At 30.8% G+C, this 22,987-nt stretch overlaps 2 protein-coding genes across 4 annotated transcripts in view; one reads left to right on the forward strand and one right to left on the reverse strand.

The window, feature by feature from the left end:
* LOC129952671 (cGMP-specific 3',5'-cyclic phosphodiesterase) overlaps positions 1-22,987 on the reverse strand; it is a 196,998-nt gene that overhangs the window by 16,395 nt on the left and 157,616 nt on the right. For all 3 annotated transcript variants that reach the window (XM_056065428.1, XM_056065435.1, XM_056065445.1), the window contains exons 7-11: positions 9,369-9,612; positions 9,181-9,272; positions 8,753-9,076; positions 8,516-8,669; positions 901-1,060 (exon numbers count right to left, since the gene is read on the reverse strand). In XM_056065428.1, coding sequence (XP_055921403.1) covers positions 901-1,060; positions 8,516-8,669; positions 8,753-9,076; positions 9,181-9,272; positions 9,369-9,612 — 974 coding nt within the window. The remainder of the gene's footprint in view (positions 1-900; positions 1,061-8,515; positions 8,670-8,752; positions 9,077-9,180; positions 9,273-9,368; positions 9,613-22,987) is intronic.
* Positions 19,859-21,718, forward strand: LOC129952701 (UDP-glucosyltransferase 2-like). Its single transcript, XM_056065479.1, has 3 exons — positions 19,859-20,676; positions 20,733-20,901; positions 20,957-21,718. Exons 1-3 carry the CDS (start codon positions 19,991-19,993, stop codon positions 21,689-21,691), a joined length of 1,590 nt encoding a protein of 529 aa, XP_055921454.1. The 5' UTR covers positions 19,859-19,990; the 3' UTR covers positions 21,692-21,718.

A 22,987-nucleotide genomic window follows, 5' to 3' on the forward strand; every position in this document is an offset into this window, starting at 1 on the left:
AACTTACTCAATTGCCATATGACGGTGTTATTGAAGCTAGACACATAAGAAATTGGGCTGATTGGTGTTTGGATGATGATATTAATTCTGATTAAAACTAACACTAATTTTATATTAATTAGATTAGGTATAATCTTAATTTTTGTAACTAACATCATTATACTGTACTTATGATTTTTTTTTTTAATCATAATGATGTAATATTTCAATTGTTAAAAGTAGTTAATGCTCGCAGATGAAATGTCATGATTGGCCGAGTTATAAGTACGTTACTTTTTACTTGTTTATAATCTAAAAAAACCTTAGAACAGCTTTTTATTGAAATTATTTGATTTGATGTTTACAATTATTATTATTCTTCTTGAACTGAATTTGAACATACTTTGTTACTTATATATTATTATTTAAATAAATAAGCCTTTACAACACCTTTAAAAGTGACGATTGCTCAATAAGCGGGCTATTTTGAATAAGACCTCTTATTGAAAAACCCTTCAAAAGCAGAATTGTTTCTAAGAATCTATTATATTTAAAAAATTTAACAAGATGAAAAGGTTTTCATAATTGACAACTAACAAAACTTGTTTTATGATAAACTATACAAACGTTTTAGAGCAAAAAAAAAGAGTCACACTCGATAATGAACACATTTTTAAACGCTTACTTTTCAAAGCTAATAAATGCAAATGTCTCTTTATTGATTTTTGCATAAATTTGTTTATTTTCAAACACATCTCAAAACAATTCCAAACGTTTTATTCAACCCTGGCCGTTTAGTTTTTAAAGCTTTGAGCTTTCAACCATAAACAAAAATGTATAAGTACACATTTGTATGAACTTAATCCTTAATGTCGCATAAGAGCTGAAAAAAATGTAAAACCAAATCCCTATAGTGCTTACCTGTCCATCATTGCCACAGGCTGCGTGTTCAGCTGCAATTTTTCCAAATCGCCTTGATCAAAAAATTCATCAGCAACTAACTTTGCCACTCTATGTTGAACTTCCCAGGGCTTAGCAATTGCACTCACATCACAGGCTGTCATCATCATCCCACATAACACTACAAACAAAAGGATATAAATCAAATTTAAAAAGAAAAATGTGATTAGAAAAAATTCAAAACGGAATAAAGGACGACAAATATTATTTCGACTCCTTTGTCCCAAATACCAAAAAAATATAAAACATTTTATATTGGATTGTGAAATACGTCCACATATAGCTGATTCTATGAAAACAAATTTTCCAAAAAATATGTAAAGCTGGAAAAATCATAAACAAAAGAATTTCAAGGACTCTTGTTGATGGATTGATTTATTTCATTCGACAACGTTCGTCGCCGTCATCGTCATCGTTTGCTGTTCGATGATCAATTCCATCCGCGCCATAATAATCGCCATCACAGCGGAAACACGTTGTGCTCTGAATCATTTTTGAAATGGTTTCTTTTTTATGCATTATGCGAGTACGAGTATTATAAATTGCAAAGTTAGTATCATCGGGTATTGATATGAATAAATTTCGACTCGCGTTTTTAAAGTGGATTGAAGGAAATGAATGAAAAACATTCCAAGTATGTCGAAAGCAATTGAACATTATTTATTAACAAAGCTTGATGTGAATAAAATGTTTATTGTCATTTCAAAAATGTTTGTCTCAAAATCATCCATTTTTATATCGCATTTCTTTAGCAGATGATAATATTCTGATTTGCTTATTTCTTTCAGTTTTTACAAAATATTTACGAAAATATTGAGTAAAAGTGTTAAATCACTAAATATTGAAAGAAATACTAAAAGCAAGTGCAAGACCGTATTCATTCGAAGATTTTAAGTCAACTGGGTGTTCTTGCAGGAACAAAATACAAGTGTTTGTTCACTTTTTTCAACTGGTTTTTTTAAACACCGTTCTGTTTTCCAATCTACAAGAGTGTCTTTCTGTTCGGTTGTGAAAGTTAATTAATATAATCAAAAAAGCATTACAACAAACAACATCAAGAAGAAAAGTTTTAGGACAGAATCAAAAATGGTTCGACATTGAATGTTTGAGAGCTAGAAATACGTCTTTTGCTTTTTTGAAACTAGAAAGAACGACCAACAATTGTCACTTCAAATTGCTATATAAGAAAAAAAAGCGAAATGGATCGGAGAAATATTGAGGCAATAAACAAAACAAAATCTTTAGCGGAGTTTCGGAAAGCAGTTAGGCATGTAAGTGGAAAAAACATGACCTGCACAGTTATCAATATAGAAGAGTTAAAATGCATTGCTTGAATCTTCTCAACACAGCACAAATATCAACATCGCTTCAGTATGCGGCACCATACATATTTGAGGAATTATTAGAAGCTCCTATCACGCTCTCTGAGGTAGAATTGGTTATAGAGAAAGGATAGAATGCCCTTTGAATGTTTTAAAAATCTAATACCCGAATTTTAAAACTTTCTAACCGTGGAGTACAACAGACTTTTTAAGACAGGTGATTTTCCGGGAAGTTTTAGAAGAGCAATCATTTTCCCACTACACAAGAAAGGAGATCCTGAAGATCCGAATAATTACAGAGGCATTTAATTTCTCAATGTAGTGGCAGTTATTTGGAGCAATACTATTCAACTGGTTAAGCGAGTGGGTCGAAAACAAGCAGAATTTTAAGCTGGTTTAAGAAAAATCTATTCAACGATAGAACAAATTTTCTCTTTGGTAAATATTGATACATCTATAAAAAGAGAGGCAAAAAGCTGCATGCCGGCAGCTTTCAAAGGTATGGGATAGTAAATTCCTCTCAGACGAGTTTGAAACGTCAATGGGCGTTAAACAAGGTTGTGTTCTTAGTACTTTATTTTTTGTTTTGTACATAATCGACATTGTCGATAGTGTAACAGGGGGAATTGTTATGAGTGGAAAAAACATACCAGACTTAATGTTTGCAGATGATTTAGTCTTCCTATCGGCCATCGGAGACTATAAACGGGATGCAGCTAATGATAAACCGACTCGAACGGTACTGCAAAACCTGGAATTTATAGGTTAATCTTGCCAAGTCGAAAATTATGATTATGAGAAGGGGGGGGGGGGTGGCAGGTTTTCGATGTGTGAAAAGTGGACGTTTGACGAGGAACCAATAGTACAAGTACCTAGGAGTCTTAATTGCTTCTAATCAAACCTTAAATAAGCATCTTCAATACAAACTAACTGAAGCTAAACGAGCTATGTGTTCTATGTGGATAAGTTGTATTGAAAGGAAAAACATATCACATGGAGAAAAGTATCAAATCTTTTGTACAGCTGCATTATCAATTCTCTTCTACGGAGCCCTATTGGGCATATATTTCCTTTGAGGATGTGGAAAAATGTCTTGGTTTTTTATACCGAATACTTTCAAGCTGGCTGGTAGTTCACCAAATTATATGTTATACTTAGAAACAGGTATAGCACCGCTATTTTTGGTATCAACCACCGATAATAATGAAGCCATGAAGTTAAAATTCAAAGATTTGCTAAGGAAAGTTGGAAATATGATTTATGAAAAGTTCACTAAGGAAACAGAGTCGTCGCAACCTACTATAGCAAGCTGAATCATTTTTTTAAATACAAACACGTATTTCTTGGCACAAAACACAACAGAACAAATCAGTATGCTATTTAAAATTCTACAACAAGAAACTGGGATAATTTTCACAATTTTGTTATAAAAATGATAGCAAATCTTTAAAACTAACAAATAATTGTGAATTTGATCACAAATTCTGTTGAATATACAAATAAACAGTTAGTTGTAAATTTGATTGCATCTTGTTGTGAAATTTACTGTAGAGATTTTTTCGGGTGCTTTATTTTTAATAAAACAAACTGTGAATTCGATTTTTCCCAAATATTAAAATTCATTTTTTGTCCCCGAAATATTCAAGATGGCAAACTTTTGTTTTTGATTTATGAAAAAAACGTTAATACTCGTATACAAATATAAAATTTAATTCGAGTTTTTAGCTTTATTTGTTCGAGAGATATTTAGGATTAACAAAAATGTTCACCTTGTTCCAACTTGTTATATTTTTTAGATTCTAAAAAGTGTGAAATGTATATTTTAAAATACATTGGCTCTGCACATATCCGGAACTATACTTCGTGATATTACTTCGAACAGGATGTCCTTACAATTTTCTATGTTGTCAATATTTAAAGTAAAATGGAGAATACAGTTTTCGCGAGACTTGACAACTCTGTGTAAAAGCTTTAATTATCTTAGCTTTAAGAACCACCTTCCTAACAAAACGGGACTGAGGCATCTTGATGGCATTCATAAGATAGTCAGCGTGCAGTTTAAGTGTTTTATTGAAAAGAGAACAAGTCCCGTTTCTAACATGATAACGTTATTGGGCGTATTCGATAGTAGGCGAAATATTATCTTAAAGTGTTAGAGTTTTTCTACAATTTTAAAATTTTTGCAACCCCACACTAGACAGCCATACAGAAGTTTATTTTCAGCAACTGCTTCAAACTTTTTGAATTTGCTGCTGTGCGCAATGTTTGCGTTTTTAAAAATCTTTTCCACAAGCAATTAATACCAGCTTTAGCTTTTTGCAGTTTTTTTTTAGAATAAGCAAACATAACTACATCATCCGCAAATAATAAAGCTTTGATACAAACTCCTGTGAAATCGACCAGGAAGGTAAGGTCATTGATGAAAAGCGAAATGTGCAACCTTGCCTCACTCCTATTATTGTTGCGAGTTAGTCAGAAAGTTCTGCACTATTCCACACTGAGTTAATTTGTAAAACCGAATTTGAGTGTATCTCCAAAACCATACAACTTATAAAATAAAGCTACCCGGTTAATTGTGTCAAAAGTTGCTTTGACGTTGGGAAAAAATAAATACAGGTTCTTAAATTGCAAGCTAAAGCTCTCCTTTAGACGACTAAGAATGAAATTATTACCAATCGTCTAAAGCCAGTTTTTTTCAAACTTTCTCTGTTACTGTCCAGGTTGTGCACCGCTTGTGTAGAATCGTTTCAAAAATCTCCTACGTTGCGTTAGGAAAAGAAATTCCACTATTTTTTGAAGATTTCATCACTGATTCTTTTTTTATGGTAAAATTATGGATACATTTTAGAGTTAAATTGCATCTTAAGATTCCTTAATTCCCATATCTCCTTCAATAACTTTATTAAGGTTTAACTAGTGAATTTAGAGAATAATTTCTTCACTTGTGAATCGAGGTGACAAATAATACCAAATTTTTAGTGCCTTAGATTTTTGGGAACAGCAAATTTCCTGTCATTTAAGTCCCAGACCAATTTCAAAAATTCTGTTGAATTTTTGCAATTTGCCAATTTATTGGGTTCACCTTCCTTATATTTTTATCTTTCCATAGGAAGTTATTGTAATCGGTCCGATTTGTCAAATAGAAAATTTGACATTTCTCGACGTTTCAAGGTACCTAGTGTCGAAATAAAAGGTTTTTAGAAAGATGCCTGTACGTTCGAAACTTTTTTTTTAGTCGTCCATAGCTCAAGAACAAGTAGAGATATCGACTTCAAATAAATTTTGTTATACAGATAATAATGCAGAAAGATGCAAAAAAGGCTCTCAAGAAAATAGAGTGGGTGGTTTTTTACCATAACAGTTTAAAAAAAGGTGAACATTTTAGTTACCCTAAATATCTCACAAATCAAAACCGCTATAAAATTGAGTTATATTGTAACGTGATACCAAACCAGTATATTTTTGGAAAAAAAATCCAATTAACGGTTTTTTTATAAATAAAAAAAACTGAAAAAAATTGTCATCTCGAAATTTTTACGAATAAGAAATGATTTCATCTCCAAAACCGAAAAATAAGGTTTTTAACATCTGGTAAAATTTTGAGAAAAATCAAATTGATAGTTTGTTTTATAAAAAATAAAAACTCAAATAACTTTTCAAGACTTTAAGATATTGTTTTAAGCTAATTTTTTTTTTAAATGTTGTTGTCAATATTCAGTAACACTTTGAGAAAAATCGAATCGCCAGTTTTTTTTTACAAAGAATTAAAAACCAAACAAAAATTAACACAAGTTGATAAAAATTTATTTTCGACTTAAATATCCTTTCAATAAACTTTGAGATTTTGGCTTGAATCTAATTTTATCTTATGAGAAAAATAAAATTAAATCTTAAAAAAACAGTAAGAACATTTCGTAAAACGATGTTCGGTTCTCGATATCACGTGAAAAATAGAAGTTATTGACTTCAAATTCATTTCATTCATCCATTTTGTATTTGTTTATATAAGAAATAAAAACTTTTAAGAAAATAAGAAAATTTTAAGGAATGCTACTATTGGTAAAAATTTGTTAACGACTAAAAATCTCGTCAACAAAAATAGATTTTGAAATCAAACTATTTCATCATATGAAAAACATTATGATTAATTTAAATTTTTTTTATATATAATTCAATTGACAACTTTTTTAACAAATCGTACAGCAAACAATCAGCCAACACCCTTACGTTCAAGGAACGCAAGGGAAACATCGACGCGGTCTGTGAAAGTGTACAGCAGAACCCGCGGCAGTCTACTCGCCGTGCACAAAAACTTGGCCTTTCGCAGGCTTCAACTTAATGAATTTTGCGTCGGGGCTCTGACCTACACACGTACAAGGTCCAACTGACGCATGGGTCGAAGTTCATTATCATAGGCAATGCTTTTTTTCTCTGATTGGGCTTCAAATCGTTTGAAAGAGGACCCTTATTTTGGCCCAACAATCATTTTTAGTGACTAGGCGCATTTTTGGATGAATGGCTGTGTAAACAAGCTAAATTGCGGTATATGGGATAAACATAACCCACGAGAGGTTCAACAGGGAGATTATGCATCCTTAAAAATAACTGTTTGGCTGGTGGCGTAATTGGTCCGTACTTTTTTGAAAACGACGTTAGCAAGGCGGTCAACAACCGTCAACAGCGAGCGCTGCATTACGATGATAACTAATTTCTTGTGGCCCAAATTGAACCATATGAATTTAGACGACATGTGGTTCCAGCAGGACGGGGCTAGGTGCCACACTGCTACGATTTACATTGACAACATCTTCCCGCCCTTATTTAAAAAGCCTATATAAGCAGATCGGTTCGCACGACCCCATCTGTTGCACTGGGCACGCTACCCAACACCTCTTGATATACTTAGCAAACAAATACTTTTAAGCCCTGCTATTCACCTCAAAGCTTCATTGCCGTGGGCTTACAGCAACTTTGGCCACTCCATAATTCCTTAGTACGAGTATTTAGAATCAATTCCAAAGAATACAGACTACAGCATCCACCAACTGCAATTCTACAGAAACTTCCAGATTTCTATAACTTCCAGATCTTTCTGGGAGAACAGGGTATTCCTGGAAAAATAAACAATACACTTTTACACAGATGGATAAAAAAAAACGACAAAAACGAACGACTGAAATTAACTTTCTCATTCTGCGTTCCCAATTATTGTAGCGTGTTCCAGGACTAACTGTTGGCGATAAAAGTAGTCTTGTCACCAGAAATGGTACAGTACAACCCATTTTACCACTTCTGGTTAATGCTGGCATACCAATCACAACGCTATGAAGAAGGCAAATATCAACATCAACTATCCTTAAGAAGATCGGTTATAGGCTGGAGAATGGGTATCATAACCGGGCACTGTCTAATATTAAAGCACGCCTAACGGTTAGTCGTAATCTCAAATTACTTTTCCAGAAGCTGTATGGATGAGAAAGATTAGGAAACAGATGTTTACCTCCTCTATACATGCCCTGCTCTAACTCAAAAATGCAACACTTTCCTAGGAGAATTTTTCTTTAACGATCTAAACAATTTCAACCAAAATTAGTTTTCCACGTTTCGTGATTTGATAAGATTTGTGCAAGGTTTTCTTGTGAATTCGTTTTTCGGAAATTATTTTTCATTAAATTTTTTGAATTTTTTCGTGTGAACTTTAAAATTAATTTGATTAAAAATTGGAAACTCATATTTTGCTCTAACTTTGTTCTCACTAAAATTTTTCTCACTCTATCTGGGAAATGTCTTAACTTATTAAGATGGCGTTTTATAAGCTGAGCCTTATAAGTCTTTAAAAGAAATGACAGAACGAGTGAATTTCGATTTGCTCATAATAAAAATTCTAGGAAACCACTTCAAAGTCTTAGATGATTTTTAAGGATCATTATGTTTGGAGAAAAAACAACATTAAAAATGCCATCACACTTTTCGGACATTTTTCATTAAAATATTTTATCGCAAAATTTAACTGCTAAGTTAAGGATATGATTTTGCTATTTTTAAACGTATACAGAACCTTAAAGTCTTTTACAATTTTATTTAAATCAAGATAATTAAGATCGAATTCATTTTTTTTTTCAAACTAGTAAATAGCACCACTCTTGTATTTGACTTTATATTTTTAAAAATTGTAAAAATAAGAGCCATAAAATGCTTAATCCTGTCCCCTTCCCACGTGCTTTTTAAATGTTTTATTTTAAAGAGTTACTCACATTCCTTTTTCTCTTCACTCTGCCAATCGAATTCTCCGTTTTCAACCAATTCAATAAAGTTGTTTCGTTTTTTAAAGTACATTGCCAAATCCGTTGAAAGAATGGCATTTTCAACTGTTTTCATAACCGATCGATAATCGTCAGGAGAAAGCGCCTGAAATTAATTTAAAGAACATACAATTTTTATTATTTATCTAAATAAATAAAAGTATTTATTAAAAACCCTTTCAAACATACCTGAAAAATATTATTCCCCTCGGAATTTAATATCATAACACACTGATCGAAATGATGATGCTCCATCGTGCTGGTCGTGTACAATATCGCCAAAGGACTCTCGGTTTTCGTCTGAAACGCATTATTCGTTCCACGATGATCCAAGTCGTGGCACAAACAAGCCACCAGTAAACCTAATATCTCTAAATCAGTCATAAAGCGTTCCATTTTGCCAGTCTTGAGCATGGCAAACATGGTTTGGGACACATTCAAGGCGTGTCGCCAATTGTGATACTTAACAGGACGGTAATTCTTGCGAACACTTAGCACCCATCGACAAAGGACCTTTAAATTTTATCAACAAAAAAAAGAAATTGTAAACACTCACTTGAACCCATCACAAGCTGAAAAACGACTTAAATTAACATAAAAGCAAAAAAAGAACCTACATCATAGGGTATCTGAAACTGTTGGACCAAATTACACTGCAAGAACATCCTCAGTACCGCCTTACACGTGTCGTCGTCCTTGAGATCGAAATCTGCAATTTAAATGACACAATCATCCCTAAATCGCTTTGTCCGGCAATAAAAACAAACAAAAAAAAAAACAAACATCCATTAAGTCCAATACTCACCGATAAACTTAAAACTGTACAAGCTATAGTCCTCAGCACTGGCCACAGTGTCCTGAACCAATTGGTTTGTTTGCTCCTGACTAGCAGTGGCATGATACGAAAGACATTCGAGGGCGACTTTCTGCTTGGCCATTAATTTGCATGCGTTCTCGTACATTTGCGTGTTATGGATACCAAGTCCGCAGAAAATAGCAAACGCCTCGAAAATTGAGACATCCGAGTCAGTGAATGGCAGACCGTTTCCCTGTAAGCAAAAGAAACAAAAAAAAGATGAGAAGGACGCAATTATTTTTGTAGTCATAGTTGAGTCGAGTCAAGTATTCTTCATACAGATATTTTCAAGAGCTATGTCGGTTCAAATTGCCAAATAGTCGTACAGATTGGATTTTGTTTTTTGGGGAGGATACAGATACAGAACATTCTTCTTCGCCTTTGCACATTCGGATTCCAAATTGTGACTTTGGGCTAACCGAAATTGCAAACAGCAATTCATATTGATATGTTTATCTCATCTGGGGAGTAAAATCGATACATGTACCTATAAGCAGTAAGCACTGTGTTGGAACTCGAAAGACGGGCTAGAGATGAAATTAGGATTGTATATAGGTACTTCTTGGTGGTGCCAGCTGCAGCACATCTAAAATATACCCGATATGAATGAAACCCCAAAATAACGAAGCCATCCGATAAATTGAAAACTTGATTGGAAACACAAACATGAGACTTCTGTACCAGAAAACTTATGCATTGTTTATGTGAACTAAACCACTCAGGCGATAGAAGTCTTTCATATGTTCCAATTATTGACAAACAACAGCATTTTAACGGTATATTTGGAATTTCCTAGCATTGTTTGACAATGTACATTATACCTACCCATGATTTTATATAATTTATACGAAGATATTTTGGTTGTATTTAAAATTTCAATCCTTTATAGACCATAAAGAAGGTAAGTAAAGATTGACACATAGGAACAAGATATTTTAGATTTAAATCATTAAATATATCCGTAAAATAACGTGATCTTATAAAAACGGTTCCTTAAAGTTAACTCAATGAAATTAAAGAAAAATAATTTAAAAGTTAAAGTAAGTGCAATATTCAAAACTTAGTCATTTAGACTCCCTAGAGTATGCCTTACTTTATCATTTCAGCCTTATCATACAGCCTTTTTATCGACTTCTCCATTAACACAAATACAGCAAAAAGTTATAACAATGATAAAAGTTTTAACAGTTTAAATTCAAAGTATTTAAAATTCAACGAGATCAAGAAGTAGTGATTAGAATTAAAAAATATAAAAAATCAAAATGACAAATTATACTCATGAAAATGAAACTAATGATAGGTGTCTGAGATTATAATTTGCCTGAAAATTAATATTTGTTATTTTAAAACTGTTATAATTTACAACAATTACTTTTAAGACTTTGAAAAACATTCAAGTTCAAGAAGTTAAAAAAATTAATTTCTCTCGAGAAGTCAATAAAATATTTAGTAAAGTTTTAAGCTAACATAAAATTTGTTCAGCTTTTTCCCACGGTAATCTCTTAAATTTTCATTGTGAGCTTTTTTCACCTAGAAATATTTTTTTAAAATCAGTTTTCTTACTTAAAATCTTAAGTCATTAAATAAATGTAAAGGTTAATTAGTCTTCAATTTCTTTTTTCCGACATGGAAGAGAAGTTTAAAAAAGTGGGTCCTGTGAGTTCGTGTCTTCGCCCCAACAATATAAGCCATTGGGTCGATTGAGCTCAGATATGGAAATTAAGGTCAGAAGCAGACTCGCATTAGGCATTATTGTTTTCATATTTCTTAGACCAAAAATAAAAATAGCCCCCATACAAATTTCAAAAATTGGAACTTCGAGTTTTTGAAAAATTTTCTTTAAAAATTATTTTTTTAGCTTGATTTATTTCAATACCAAATGTGAACATTTTCAGTAGGGTACCACTAAGAAACATTATTTCGTTTTTTTCAGGTACTAATTCGAATCGAAAATCGATTTTTAACAAATTGAGCACAAAAACCAATCTACGATACTTTTTGAAATGTCGTCAGGTTCATGAAATTTCAAAATGTTTAAAGTGGAAGATGTTCTAAACCGAGCCGGGATTATAGCACTTAATTAGACTAAAAACAGAGTTAAATTAGCCCATCAATAGTTTGTTTAATTCCCATAGGAAGTTATTGTAATGGGATTGTTCGAATTGAAAATGATTAACATTTTTCGGCGATGGACCATGAAGTCCATATAATCTTAATAAAATATTTTTAGAGAGATGTTTGCGTGGTCGTACTTTCGGGAAGTTTTTTTCGTCGTCCATATCTTAAGAACCGCAGCAGCCCGTAGCATGATGGTTAGTGCGTTGGACTGTCATGCAAGGGGTCTTGGGTTCAATCCCTGCCTGTGCCACCTTAATTTAAAAAAAATTAATTTTCGCGGGTACTGCCTCTTGCGAGGAATTGACAAATCCTTCAAGAGTAATTCTTGTCATGAAAAAGTGCTTTCTCAAACTAGCCGTTCGGATTCGGCCTTAAATTGTAGGTCCCTTCCATTCCTGACAACAGTACTCGCACACAGGAATGGTTGAGAGTTGTAAGTCACTAGGCCCTGGTTCACAACGGACTGTTGCGCCACCCCATTTGATTTTTTGATATCTTAAGAACAAATCGACATGAAATAAATTTCGTTATACAGATAATAATGTAGAAATATGCAGAAAGGACACTCAAACCTATTAAGTAGTTGGTTTGTCCAAAATGTTATGAAATATTATAAATTGTGACGTGATACCGAACTTATATAATTTTAAAAATAAAAATCAAAAAAGTAATAATAATAATAATAATCACCTATACCTCTAGTGTGGGTTGCACCCCAGCCTTTATTTAAAAACCGTTTCAGGTTTAGAATTTTTAGACAGAATTTTTATTTTGAGCTTTAAATTTTGTGGTAAAGCCATAAATTGCCAAATTTAAAAACTGGACTAACTTAGACTACTTTCGGAGCGCAAAAATTAATCTTCGATTTTTGTATGTGAAAATTTCAAAATTTGTTGGTGTGAAAATCACTTTTGGAATGTACTTTTGAACCAAGCTAGGACTATAGCGCTAAATTAGCTTTGAATTTGTTCCGCGAGCTAAATAACCCAAAAATGTTTCTAAATAACCGCATCGTTAAAATGTCAAAAATTTCAATAATTTAGAGGGTAATGTCTTTTAAAACCAATCTGGAATCCCGCGAAACTAAGAGTCCATAAAGAGCATCCTTATCATTAGTATATAAATATAGTGAGAGTTAAGCTGTAGTTGTTCCACCTTGACCCAAAGTTTGGATCACCACAAGTTTGAGGGGGAAGGGGTTTTTAAACCAAGCCGGGCACTAAATTAGCAGACAAAAAACCCCAATATTATTGCATGAATGTTGTTTTTGATATCAATGTTTGTAAAATTTTAACCAACAAAATTACAGTTCATTTTCTAACGCAAAATTCAGTCTACAATCGTAATAATCTATGCAGAAAATTTTTGTTAATAACTGAAAAAGCTTAAGCATTAATAAATTGATAGATTTTTATTAAAACAAAATTGGGTTCCAATTTGTCTAGAGTTAATGGCTTCACTTACACAGTGTTTCAAGAATCAAATGAATTTTGAATAGAAAGTAACAGACAAATTTTCAAGTGAACCCACAAAATTGTTTCAAATAATCGCTGAAGAGAAAATATTAACGTAAACATGTTAATTTTAGAAACCGAAATATTTTAAATTCTTATTTATTTGTTTGGTTTTATTAAATGAGAATTCTTAAATTTTTGTTTCGCTAGAAATTTTAGTTTTTGACAGTAAAATTTTAAAAGCAAAACGGTTTTGGAAAAACTGAATTTTGTTGGTAAGTATTTAAAATCAATAATAAATTCGAACTAATTATCTGAAAGACTTAAAAATAATAAACTATTCTTTTGTTGTTCTATTATTAATAATTTTATAAATCAAAACAACTCAAAACTTTTTATGAATAGAAAATGATATTAATTCCAGAGTAAATATAACCTAAAAAAGCATTACTATGCTTGGTAAAGTTGGTAAAAATTGATTTACGACTTGAATATCTTTTTAATTATTAAAAATATTGACTTCAAAAAAATTTCATCTAAAAGAAAATAAATTGAGGTATTTTCTTTTGAAATTATTTAATTTTGTGCTAAATTTTGTTTTTAACTTAAGATATTGTTAACGAAAGACATGTATTTGTTTATATTAGAAATGAAAAATTTTAAAAAATGGTACGTAAAATGGTAAACATTGGTTGTCGTCTAAAAATATCGTTAGTAAAACTAAATTTTGTAATCAAACTATATTGACTTCAAATTATTTATTTCACACAAATTAATGTTATGAATATTTTGTTAAAGCCAAAAGACGGAATGGTAAGTTATTAGTGTGGGTCGCATTCCAGCCTCTGGTTCTCATTCCTTTAAGATTTAATTTTTTCTAAAATATTTTTTCTTAACTAGGCCTTGCTCCATAAGGGTAAACCACATAATTGCTATTAACTTCAAATTGAACGACGTTTCAAAGTTCCTAGAGTCGAAATAAAAAACCTTTAGAGCGATGTCTGTGCGTGCGTGTGTACGTACGTCCGTACGTTCGCGACGTTTTTTTCGTCGTCCATAGCTAAAGAACCAGAAGAGATATAGACTTCGAATAAATTTTGTTATACAGATAATAATGCAGAAGGTGCTATCAAGAAAATTGGTTGGTTGTTTTTTTTTACAATAGCAGTTTAAAAAAAAGGTGAACATTTTGGTTTACCCTAAATATCTTACGAACCAAAAACGCTAGAGACTTGAGTAAAATTTTTTATAATATATTGTAACGTGATACCAAACCAGTATATTTTTAGAAACAAATCCAATTAAAATTTTTGTATACATAAAAAAACTGAAACAAAAATTTGTCAACAGGAAAATTTTACGAATACAAATTTGTTTTATCTCCAAACAATTTTGTGCAACGAAGAATAACATTTTAAATATTTGGTAAAGTTTTAAGAAAAATATAGTTGACAGTTTTTTTATACACAAACTAAGAACCTAAAAAAAACAGTACTAAAAACTTGCTAAAAATTTACTTTAGACTCATTGCTTTCGATATTCAATAGTTTTTTTTATAAAAATCATCCGATTTATAAAAATTTATGAAATGCTTGGTACTAAAATTGGTAAAAATTGGTTTTCGACTAAAAAGCTCGTTAAAAAAATAATAATTTCATTGTATGCGAAATATAATTGGTAATTCTAAAATTTTTAAGAATAATTTAACTGACAACTTTCTTACAACACGAAAACCTACAAACTTTTTAGCAAGACAAATCGACAGACAGGATGGGAAGATATCAGTGTGGGTCGCTTCCCAGCCTCATTTTAATTATGTGCAAGTTTGTGTTATCCAGTCGTGCATTTTATTTACTAAACAATTTACAACCCCGAAGATTATTAGCAAAACACTCGATATTTTTCTTTGGTCTAACAATTCTTGAATCGAAAACCACTAGTTTTTAGTTATTTTTTGTTGTTTTCGTAAAAAAATTGTCTTTTGTAAGAAAAGTTGTCACTTGAATTTTTCTTTAAAAAATACTACAAGTTAGTTTTGCGATGTTGCGAATATTCGCAGCCGCAATTGCGGATTATTCACAGATTTGAGGATATAAAAGCTCTTGCTAAGTGGCCAGAGGATACAGTTTATTTTTATATATTAATTGAAAAATTGATACAAATAAATAAATAAACATTAAATAAACATAAATGCCATGCCGCCAACAACAAAAAGCAGATTTAGGATCCATTTTAATTTAAATAAAAATGATCCTGACAAGTCCGAATCCAAAATATGTCGTAAAACTTCTTCGTTGAAAAACCACTTGAAGTCAAAGCACCCAGAAGAGTTTCTTTTATTTGAGAGCGCCAACAATGAAAATCTTTTAAAAAAAAAGAAAGAAGATGCAGGTATGATATTTTTTTTGTAAACATAAAACAGTAGCTTCATCAACTGAAGACGAAGGTGAAGGAGAAACTGATAACTCTAGTCACGAAGCACTTTCCCGAAGGGAGTTAGCATGTTACCGAAATAAAAAAAGACTAGAATTGGATAATAATCCACATGATTGGTAGGAAGTCCATCAAACAGACTTTAATAGGCTCTCCAAAGTTGCACTGAGATATTTATCACTTCCAAAAGCCAGTGTTCCCAGCGAACAACTATTAAGCGGAGTTGGATTAATATACGATCCACAAAGAAACAGATAACAGTCTGAGAAGGCTGCAATCTTGCTTTTTAACTTCCCATAGGAAGTTATTGTAATGGGTACGATTTGTCAAATTGAAAATTTTGACATTTCTCGACGTTTCAAGGTCCCTAGAGTCGAAATAAAAGATTTTTAGAAAGATGTCTGTGCGTGCGTGTGTACGTACGTTTGTACGTCCGTACGTTCGCGACGTTTTTTTCGTTGTCCATAGCTCAAGAACCAGAAGAGATATCGACTTCAAATAAATTTTGTTATACAGATAATAAGGCAGAAAGATGCAGAAAGGGCTCTCAAGAAAATTGCGTGGGTGGTTTTTTTACTATAGCAGTTTGAAAAAATGGTGAAAATTTTGGTTAACCCTAAATATCTTACGAACCAAAAACGCTAAAGACTTGAATTAAATTTTATATAATAGATTGTAACGTGATACCAAACAGGTATATTTTTTTGAAAAAAATCAATATAACGGTTTTTTTTTTAAATCAATAAAACTGAAAAAAAAAATTTGTCACCTCCAAAATTTTACGACTGAAATATGATTTTATCTCTAAAACAATTTTGTGCAACGAAGAATAATGTTTTTGACATCTGATAAGATTTTGAGAAAAATCTAATTGACAGTTTTTTATAAAAAATAAAAATCAAAAAAAAAACATTATTCAAAGTTCGTAAAAATTGAATATCAATTCAAATATCTTTTCAAAAACTTGAAATTAAGGCTTCAATTTTATTTTATCTTATAAGAAATATTGTTTTCAACATTCTGAAAAATTTTGAGAAAAATCGAATTGACAGTTTTTTTTACAAAAAATAAAAACCTAAAAAAAAAATTTATAAAAGTTGGTAAAAATTGATTTTCGACTCGAATATCTTTTCAAAACTTTGAGATATTGGCTTTAATTTACTTTTATCTTTCAAAAAATTTTGTTGTCAACATACAATTAAAGTTTGAAAAAAATCGAATTGACAGTTTTTTTTACAAAAAATAAAAACCTAAACAAAAAATTTATAAAAGTTGGTAAAAATTGATTTTCGACTCAAATATATTTTCAAAACTTTGAGATATTGGCTTTTATTTACTTTTATCTTTCAAAAAATCTTGTTGTCAACATTCAGTTAAAGTTTGAAAAAAATCGAATTGACAGTTTTTTTACATAAAACTAAAACCTACAAAAAAAAATTATAAAAGTTGGTAAAAATTGATTTTCGACTCAAATATCTTTTCAAAACTTTGAGATATTGGCTTTAATTTACTTTTATCTTTCAAAACATCTTGTTGTCAACATTCAGTTAAAGTTTGAAAAAAATCGAATTGACGGTTTTTTTTACAAAAAATAAAAACCTAAAAAAAAAATGTATAAAAGTGGGTAAAAATTGATTTTCGACTCAAATATCTTTTCAAAACTTTGAGATATTGGCTTTAATTTACTTTTATCTTTCAAAACATCTTGTTGTCAACATTCAGTTAAAGTTTGAAAAAAATCGGATTGATAGTTTTCTTTACAAAAACTAAAAACCTAAAAAAAATAATTTATAAAAGTTGGTAAAAATTGATTTTTGACTCAAATATCTTTTCAAAACTTTGAGATATTGGCTTTAATTATCTTTTAACTTTCAAAAAATCTTGTTGTCAACATACAATTAAAGTTTGAAAAAAATTGAATTGATAGTTTTTTACAAAAAATAAAAACCTAAAAAAAATAATTTATAAAAGTTGATAAAAATTGATTTTCGACTCAAATATCTTTTCAAAACTTTGAGATATTGGCTTTAATTTACTTTTATCTTTCAAAAAATCTTGCTGTCAACATTCAATTAAAGTTTGAAAAAAATCGAATTGACAGTTTTTTTACAAAAAATAAAAACCTAAAAAAAATGTATAAAAGTTGGTAAAAATTGATTTTCGACTCAAATATCTCTTTAAAAATTTTAAGTATTGGCTTTAAAGTAATTTTATCTCATAAGAAATATTGTTGGTAAAATTTTTAAAAAATCGAATTGACAGTTTTTTTTTACAAAAAATAAAACTCTAAAATAAAACAATACCAAGTTTTACTTGGTAAAAATTTACTTTCGGCTCAAACAGCTTTTCAAAACTTAAAAATATTGGCTTGAAACTTATTTTATTTCACAAAATAATATTGTTTTCGATATTCAGTAATTTTAATATAAAAATCCAACAGTCCGTTTTTTCATATAAAAAATAAAATCTACAAAAAGAGTACGCAAATTTGGTAAAAATTGATACGAGTACATAAAGACAAACTTTTAAGCAAGACAAATCGACAGACGGGATGGGAAGTTATCAGTGTGGGTCGCATCCCAGCCTCTTTTTATTAAATGTAACTCAATCATTTTTAAATATAATTATTAAACGCAAAGATATCAATACAATTTTCCTTTATTTACGGACTTAAAATTGTTTTTATGTAATAAATTCTAAAATCCGCATCCGCATACGCATCCGCGGATGTGAGTCTCAAAAAATCCACATGATGTCAAAATTTGTACATCCGCAACAACTCTTATATGAAACAATAAGTTTAATTTTAAAATCTGTTTTAAGTTAATAGGATTTTAGTCGAAAACCAATTTTAACCAATTTTAGTAGCATTTTTTTTAAAGTTTTTATTTTTTATTACAAAAATACCGAAAATTTTGCAAATCATTTTTGTAGAATTTTTTGAAGATGCTTATTTTTATAATAAAAACCGGCTGTTTGATTTTTTTCAAAAATGTCAATAAATGTTCAAGACAGTAGATAATTTTCATTAAATTATATTATATCTTGTTACCAAGATATTCAAGTCAAAAATCAATTAAAGAAAAATAAAGTAGTGGTTTTTCGATTTTTCTGAAAATATTATACTTCGTTGCAATGGAACGGTGCGAACGCCCACAAATACATCTCTCTTAAGGTCTTTCATTTAGATTCTTGTGACCCAGAAATGTCAAAATGTTCAACTCTACAAATCAGGCCGACTATAATAACTTCTTTTGAAACTTAGTTATTTGAAAATATGTGTTTATAAACATTTTAATTTTCGAATTTTCAGCAATCTAAAAATTAAAACTAGAAAAGAACTGCAATAATAACAAATTCAAATTACCGAGAGCAATCAGCTTCAGCAATTAAACAAAACAAAAAGCAACCTCCAAAACCAATCGGTTTAAATACTGCAATTTGAATGGGTTCAGAATAAGTTCCACAATCTACATAACATAAAGTAATTAAATTAAATATCTTATCAGTTTTATTATTTTACAAATTTCATTCACATAAATTTGGTAGCTGCAATATTAATTATTAATAACAACGATTATCAAAATTCAAAAACCAAATATCGTGATAATCGAAGGAAAAAAAAGACATTGTCACAAGAGTGATTAGATGATATGAAATTTTATTGTTACTTTAGATTCGATTTTATCGCTGATAGGAAGGATCATGAGCGGAATCACATGAATTAAAAATCATATGCAAGTGACGATCGCTATCAATCGTTGAATTCGTGTAGAGTCAGATATAATACACAGAGATAGTTGTAAATTCAATTTATGGAAAGTGTTCAAAAGTAGAATTTTACAGTCTCGTTTACTTGATTAGGGATAGAATTAATTTGTGTGCCTTAATAATCAACAATGAAGTAAATTTGACAGGTTAACTCTAGGTAAAATATCTAAGAAACAATTTTAAATGTGAAAAAAGCTAAAGTCTTGACCATCGTTAAGAATTGTTTGATTTGGTCATCGTTTACATTGTGATAAGAATTTCTATCCCCTTTAATATGTTCAGATAAGTTTCAATATTACGAGCACAACATTTACTTAAATTGTACTTAATTTCGATTAAATTGACAGTGTGTGAAATTTAAATGTAGACCCAATAGTTGACTTGACATAAATTGAAGAAAATGCTATATTCAATCTTAAATGTTGTTGCATTATTTTTTTTTTGTCGTAAGTCTAACCAAGAGAACTGCACTGTAATATTTCAAGTATTTTTGATCTAAGCAATTGAAAAACACTTAAAAAGCTTAAATCTTCGATGAATACGTAAGTAGTTCAAGCACCAATATATTGTTGTTTTATACACTTTTATGTCAGGATTGATATTTGGATTATTAGTGTATGTCAAGGTCTCAAACCAACACTATCTCTTAAGAATGCAAATAGAAAACCATTGTAAGTGCAAACAATATAATAATGATAAATTTGCTGGAAAGAACTTCTTAGCCACATTTGAAATTGGACAACCATCCCGACTGCTTACTTTGTCCTTAAATTCCATTCATACATAAAATATAAAATGAATTTGCAATTAAAAAGCAGTTTAACAGTTTTCATACTTCTTATCCAACTCTTGAAAACGTCAGAAGCTTCAAATATCCTTGGTGTTTTCCTGACACACAGTCCATCCAATGTGATTCATCATATGGCCGTAGTTCGAGCTTTAGTTGAACGTGGTCATAATGTCACCGTGATAACATCGATCCCCTTGAAGGCAGTTGATTCAAAACCTCCTCGATATAGACACATATTTCTCAAGCAAGAAGAACTCTCCCAAAAGGACATGGACGCCATTATAAATGAAGCCAAATCGACACCGGCTCATTTGAAAATCTTCAAAGTGTATTCGCTGATCAGGAAAATAATCAACCAATATTCAGAATTTACATCGGATCCAGATTTCGTGAATTTCATGAAAGAGGATAATCATTTTGATTTGATGATTCTGGGTTACGCTTTCAATGACCTGCCTTTGGGAATAGCAGCTCATTTTAAGTGTCCAGTAGTGGTGTCGTTTCCCATTCAACCTTTTGGTCATGTGTCTCGGTTGATTGGGAATCCAACGCATACGTCATTTGTGCCGTTTTCACCATTCATGGAATCAAATCCAATGGATATTTCTGGAAGGATAATAAATGTTTTCCTCAGCACTGCCGAGAGACTTCTTACCATGTTATTGCACTTTTTTTCTGAGAGGCTTTATGAGTAAGTTATGACAGAGATATTTAATCAATTTCACATGATTAATGCCTTTTTCTCAGGAAAAACTTCCCTTCGGACCGTTATCGATCGTTATCAGAGATGAAAGAAAATATATCCCTAATCCTGTTCAATCATCATTTCAGTGAGGGTCCTGTGAGGCCTTTAGTTCCAGGTCTGGTTGAAATTGGTGGAATTCAAATAAAGGATAAACCTGATCCATTGCCTAAGGTTAGTCATTCATCTTTTGAGGATTGAAATTCATTTTAAACTATTTTTTCCATAGGATATTGAAAGGTTTCTAGAAAAGTCTGAAAAAGGTGCAATTTTGTTCAGTCTGGGCTCCAATGTTCGTGAACATCATTTAGGACCAAATAGCACCACCATCATCTACAAAGTGCTTTCATCCCTGCCTTATAATGTTATCTGGAAATTTGATTCTGATAAGGAGCTGCCAGGGAATTCAACAAATATCCTTGTTTCAAAATGGCTTCCACAGGACGATATTCTAGCTCACAGGAATCTTAAACTTTTCATAAATCACGGTGGCAAAGGCAGCATAACTGAATCAGAATACCACGAAGTACCAATGGTTTCACTGCCGGTCTATGGGGATCAGCCTAAAAATGCTGCAATCATGCAAAATAAAGGACATGGCATTGTATTGGACTATCGAATCCTATCAGAAGATTCTTTAAGAGAAACTGTGCTAGAAGTAATGCAAAATGATAAATATAGAAATGCAGTGCAAAAGTTTTCAAGAGTCTACCGCGATCGACCTTTGACCGCACGACAAAATGCCGTCTATTGGATTGAGTATGTGATAAGACATCAAGGAGCCAAACATATGCAAAGTCCTTTGAAATCAATGAATTTCTTCGAGGAAAACAGTCTCGATGTGTTTGTGATATTGTTTTGTGTTGTTTTTTTAATTGTTAAATTTGTAAATTTATTTGTTAAGTTATCATTTAGAGCGGCGGAGAAAATGGCTGAATTAGCTTTGAAACAAAAATTAGAATAAAATTTCTCAAATAGTTTTGTATAATTAATTTTCTATTAGATTAAGATTATTTTTGGACTGTTATTTATTTGTAATTTTAAAATAGAAATGTATTTATATGTTTTACTTTTGTTTTTGGAGAATAAGTAAAAGGTATAAGATAGAAATACTTGTACATCTATTTTGAAATTCAAGACAGAATGTTTTTAAGAAAAGTGAACTTCAACAATAAACATGTTGCTTTTGGAACCTAGAAAAAGTATTTTCGAGAAAAATAAAAACTGACCACGTTTAGATTAAGTCATAGTAAGATTGTCCAAATGTAGGATGTTTGTTTGCTCCTACAATTTCCTTAACCAGTTATTTCGATCTCAGAAAACAGACACAATGATTTAAGAATTCAATTAAAGAATTTAAAGGTCTGAAGTGTAGGGCGAAAGTTGGTTGAGTAAAAGTAATGTATTTCCTAACTCTAAGATTTTGAGTAATTTTTCTTTTGAATTGAAATATTGAAATTTTATTGTGAAATTCAATTTTTGAAAAAAGGCTATGATGTGACCTACACTGATAACTTCCCATCCCGTCTATCGATTTGTCTTGCTACAAAGTTTGAAGGTTTTCATGTTGTGTTAAAAAGTTTTGAGTTGAATTATTCTTACAAATTTTTAAATTACCAACAATATTTTTCATTTGTAGAATTTATTATATTATGACAAAACGGACTGTTGTATTTTTATAAAAAAAACTACTGAATATCGAAAACATTATTTTCTGTGAAATAAAAAAATTGAAGCCAATATTTTTAACTTCCCATAGGAAGTTATTGTTATGAGCCCGATTTGTCACATTGAAAATTTTGACATTTCTCGACTTTTCAAGGTCCCTAGAGTCGAAATAAAAGATTTTTAGAAAGATGTCTGTGCGTGCGTGTGTACGTTAGCGATGTTTTTTTCGTCCTCCATTGGTCAAGAACCAGACGAGATATCGACTTCTAATACATTTTGTTATACAGATAATAAGGCAAAAAGATACAGAAAGGGCTCTCAAGAAAATTGCGTGGGTGGTTTTTTTACCATAGCAGTTTAAAAAAAAAGGTGAACATTTTGGTTAACAATAAAAATCTTACGAACCAAAAACGCAAGAAACTTGAAATAATTTTTTAATAATATACTGTAACGTGATATCGAAGAAGTATATTTTTTGAAAAAAAAATCCATCAAACGGATTCTTTATAAATCAAAAAAACTGAAAAAAAAATTTTCACCTCCAAAATTTTACGATTTAAATATGATTTCATCTTCAAAACAATTTTGTGCA

Source organism: Eupeodes corollae, chromosome 1 (assembly GCF_945859685.1).
Source record: "Eupeodes corollae chromosome 1, idEupCoro1.1, whole genome shotgun sequence".
Lineage (NCBI taxonomy): Eukaryota > Metazoa > Arthropoda > Insecta > Diptera > Syrphidae > Eupeodes > Eupeodes corollae.

Excerpts from the sequence above, each read along its gene's own strand:
- LOC129952701 (XM_056065479.1), top strand. The coding sequence starts at position 19,991 with ATGAATTTGCAATTAAAAAGCAGTTTAACAGTTTTCATACTTCTTATC. Across the intron at positions 20,677-20,732 it reads TTTTCTGAGAGGCTTTATGA|GAAAAACTTCCCTTCGGACC; the intron begins GTAAGTTATGAC and ends CCTTTTTCTCAG. Across the intron at positions 20,902-20,956 it reads AACCTGATCCATTGCCTAAG|GATATTGAAAGGTTTCTAGA; the intron begins GTTAGTCATTCA and ends TTTTTTCCATAG.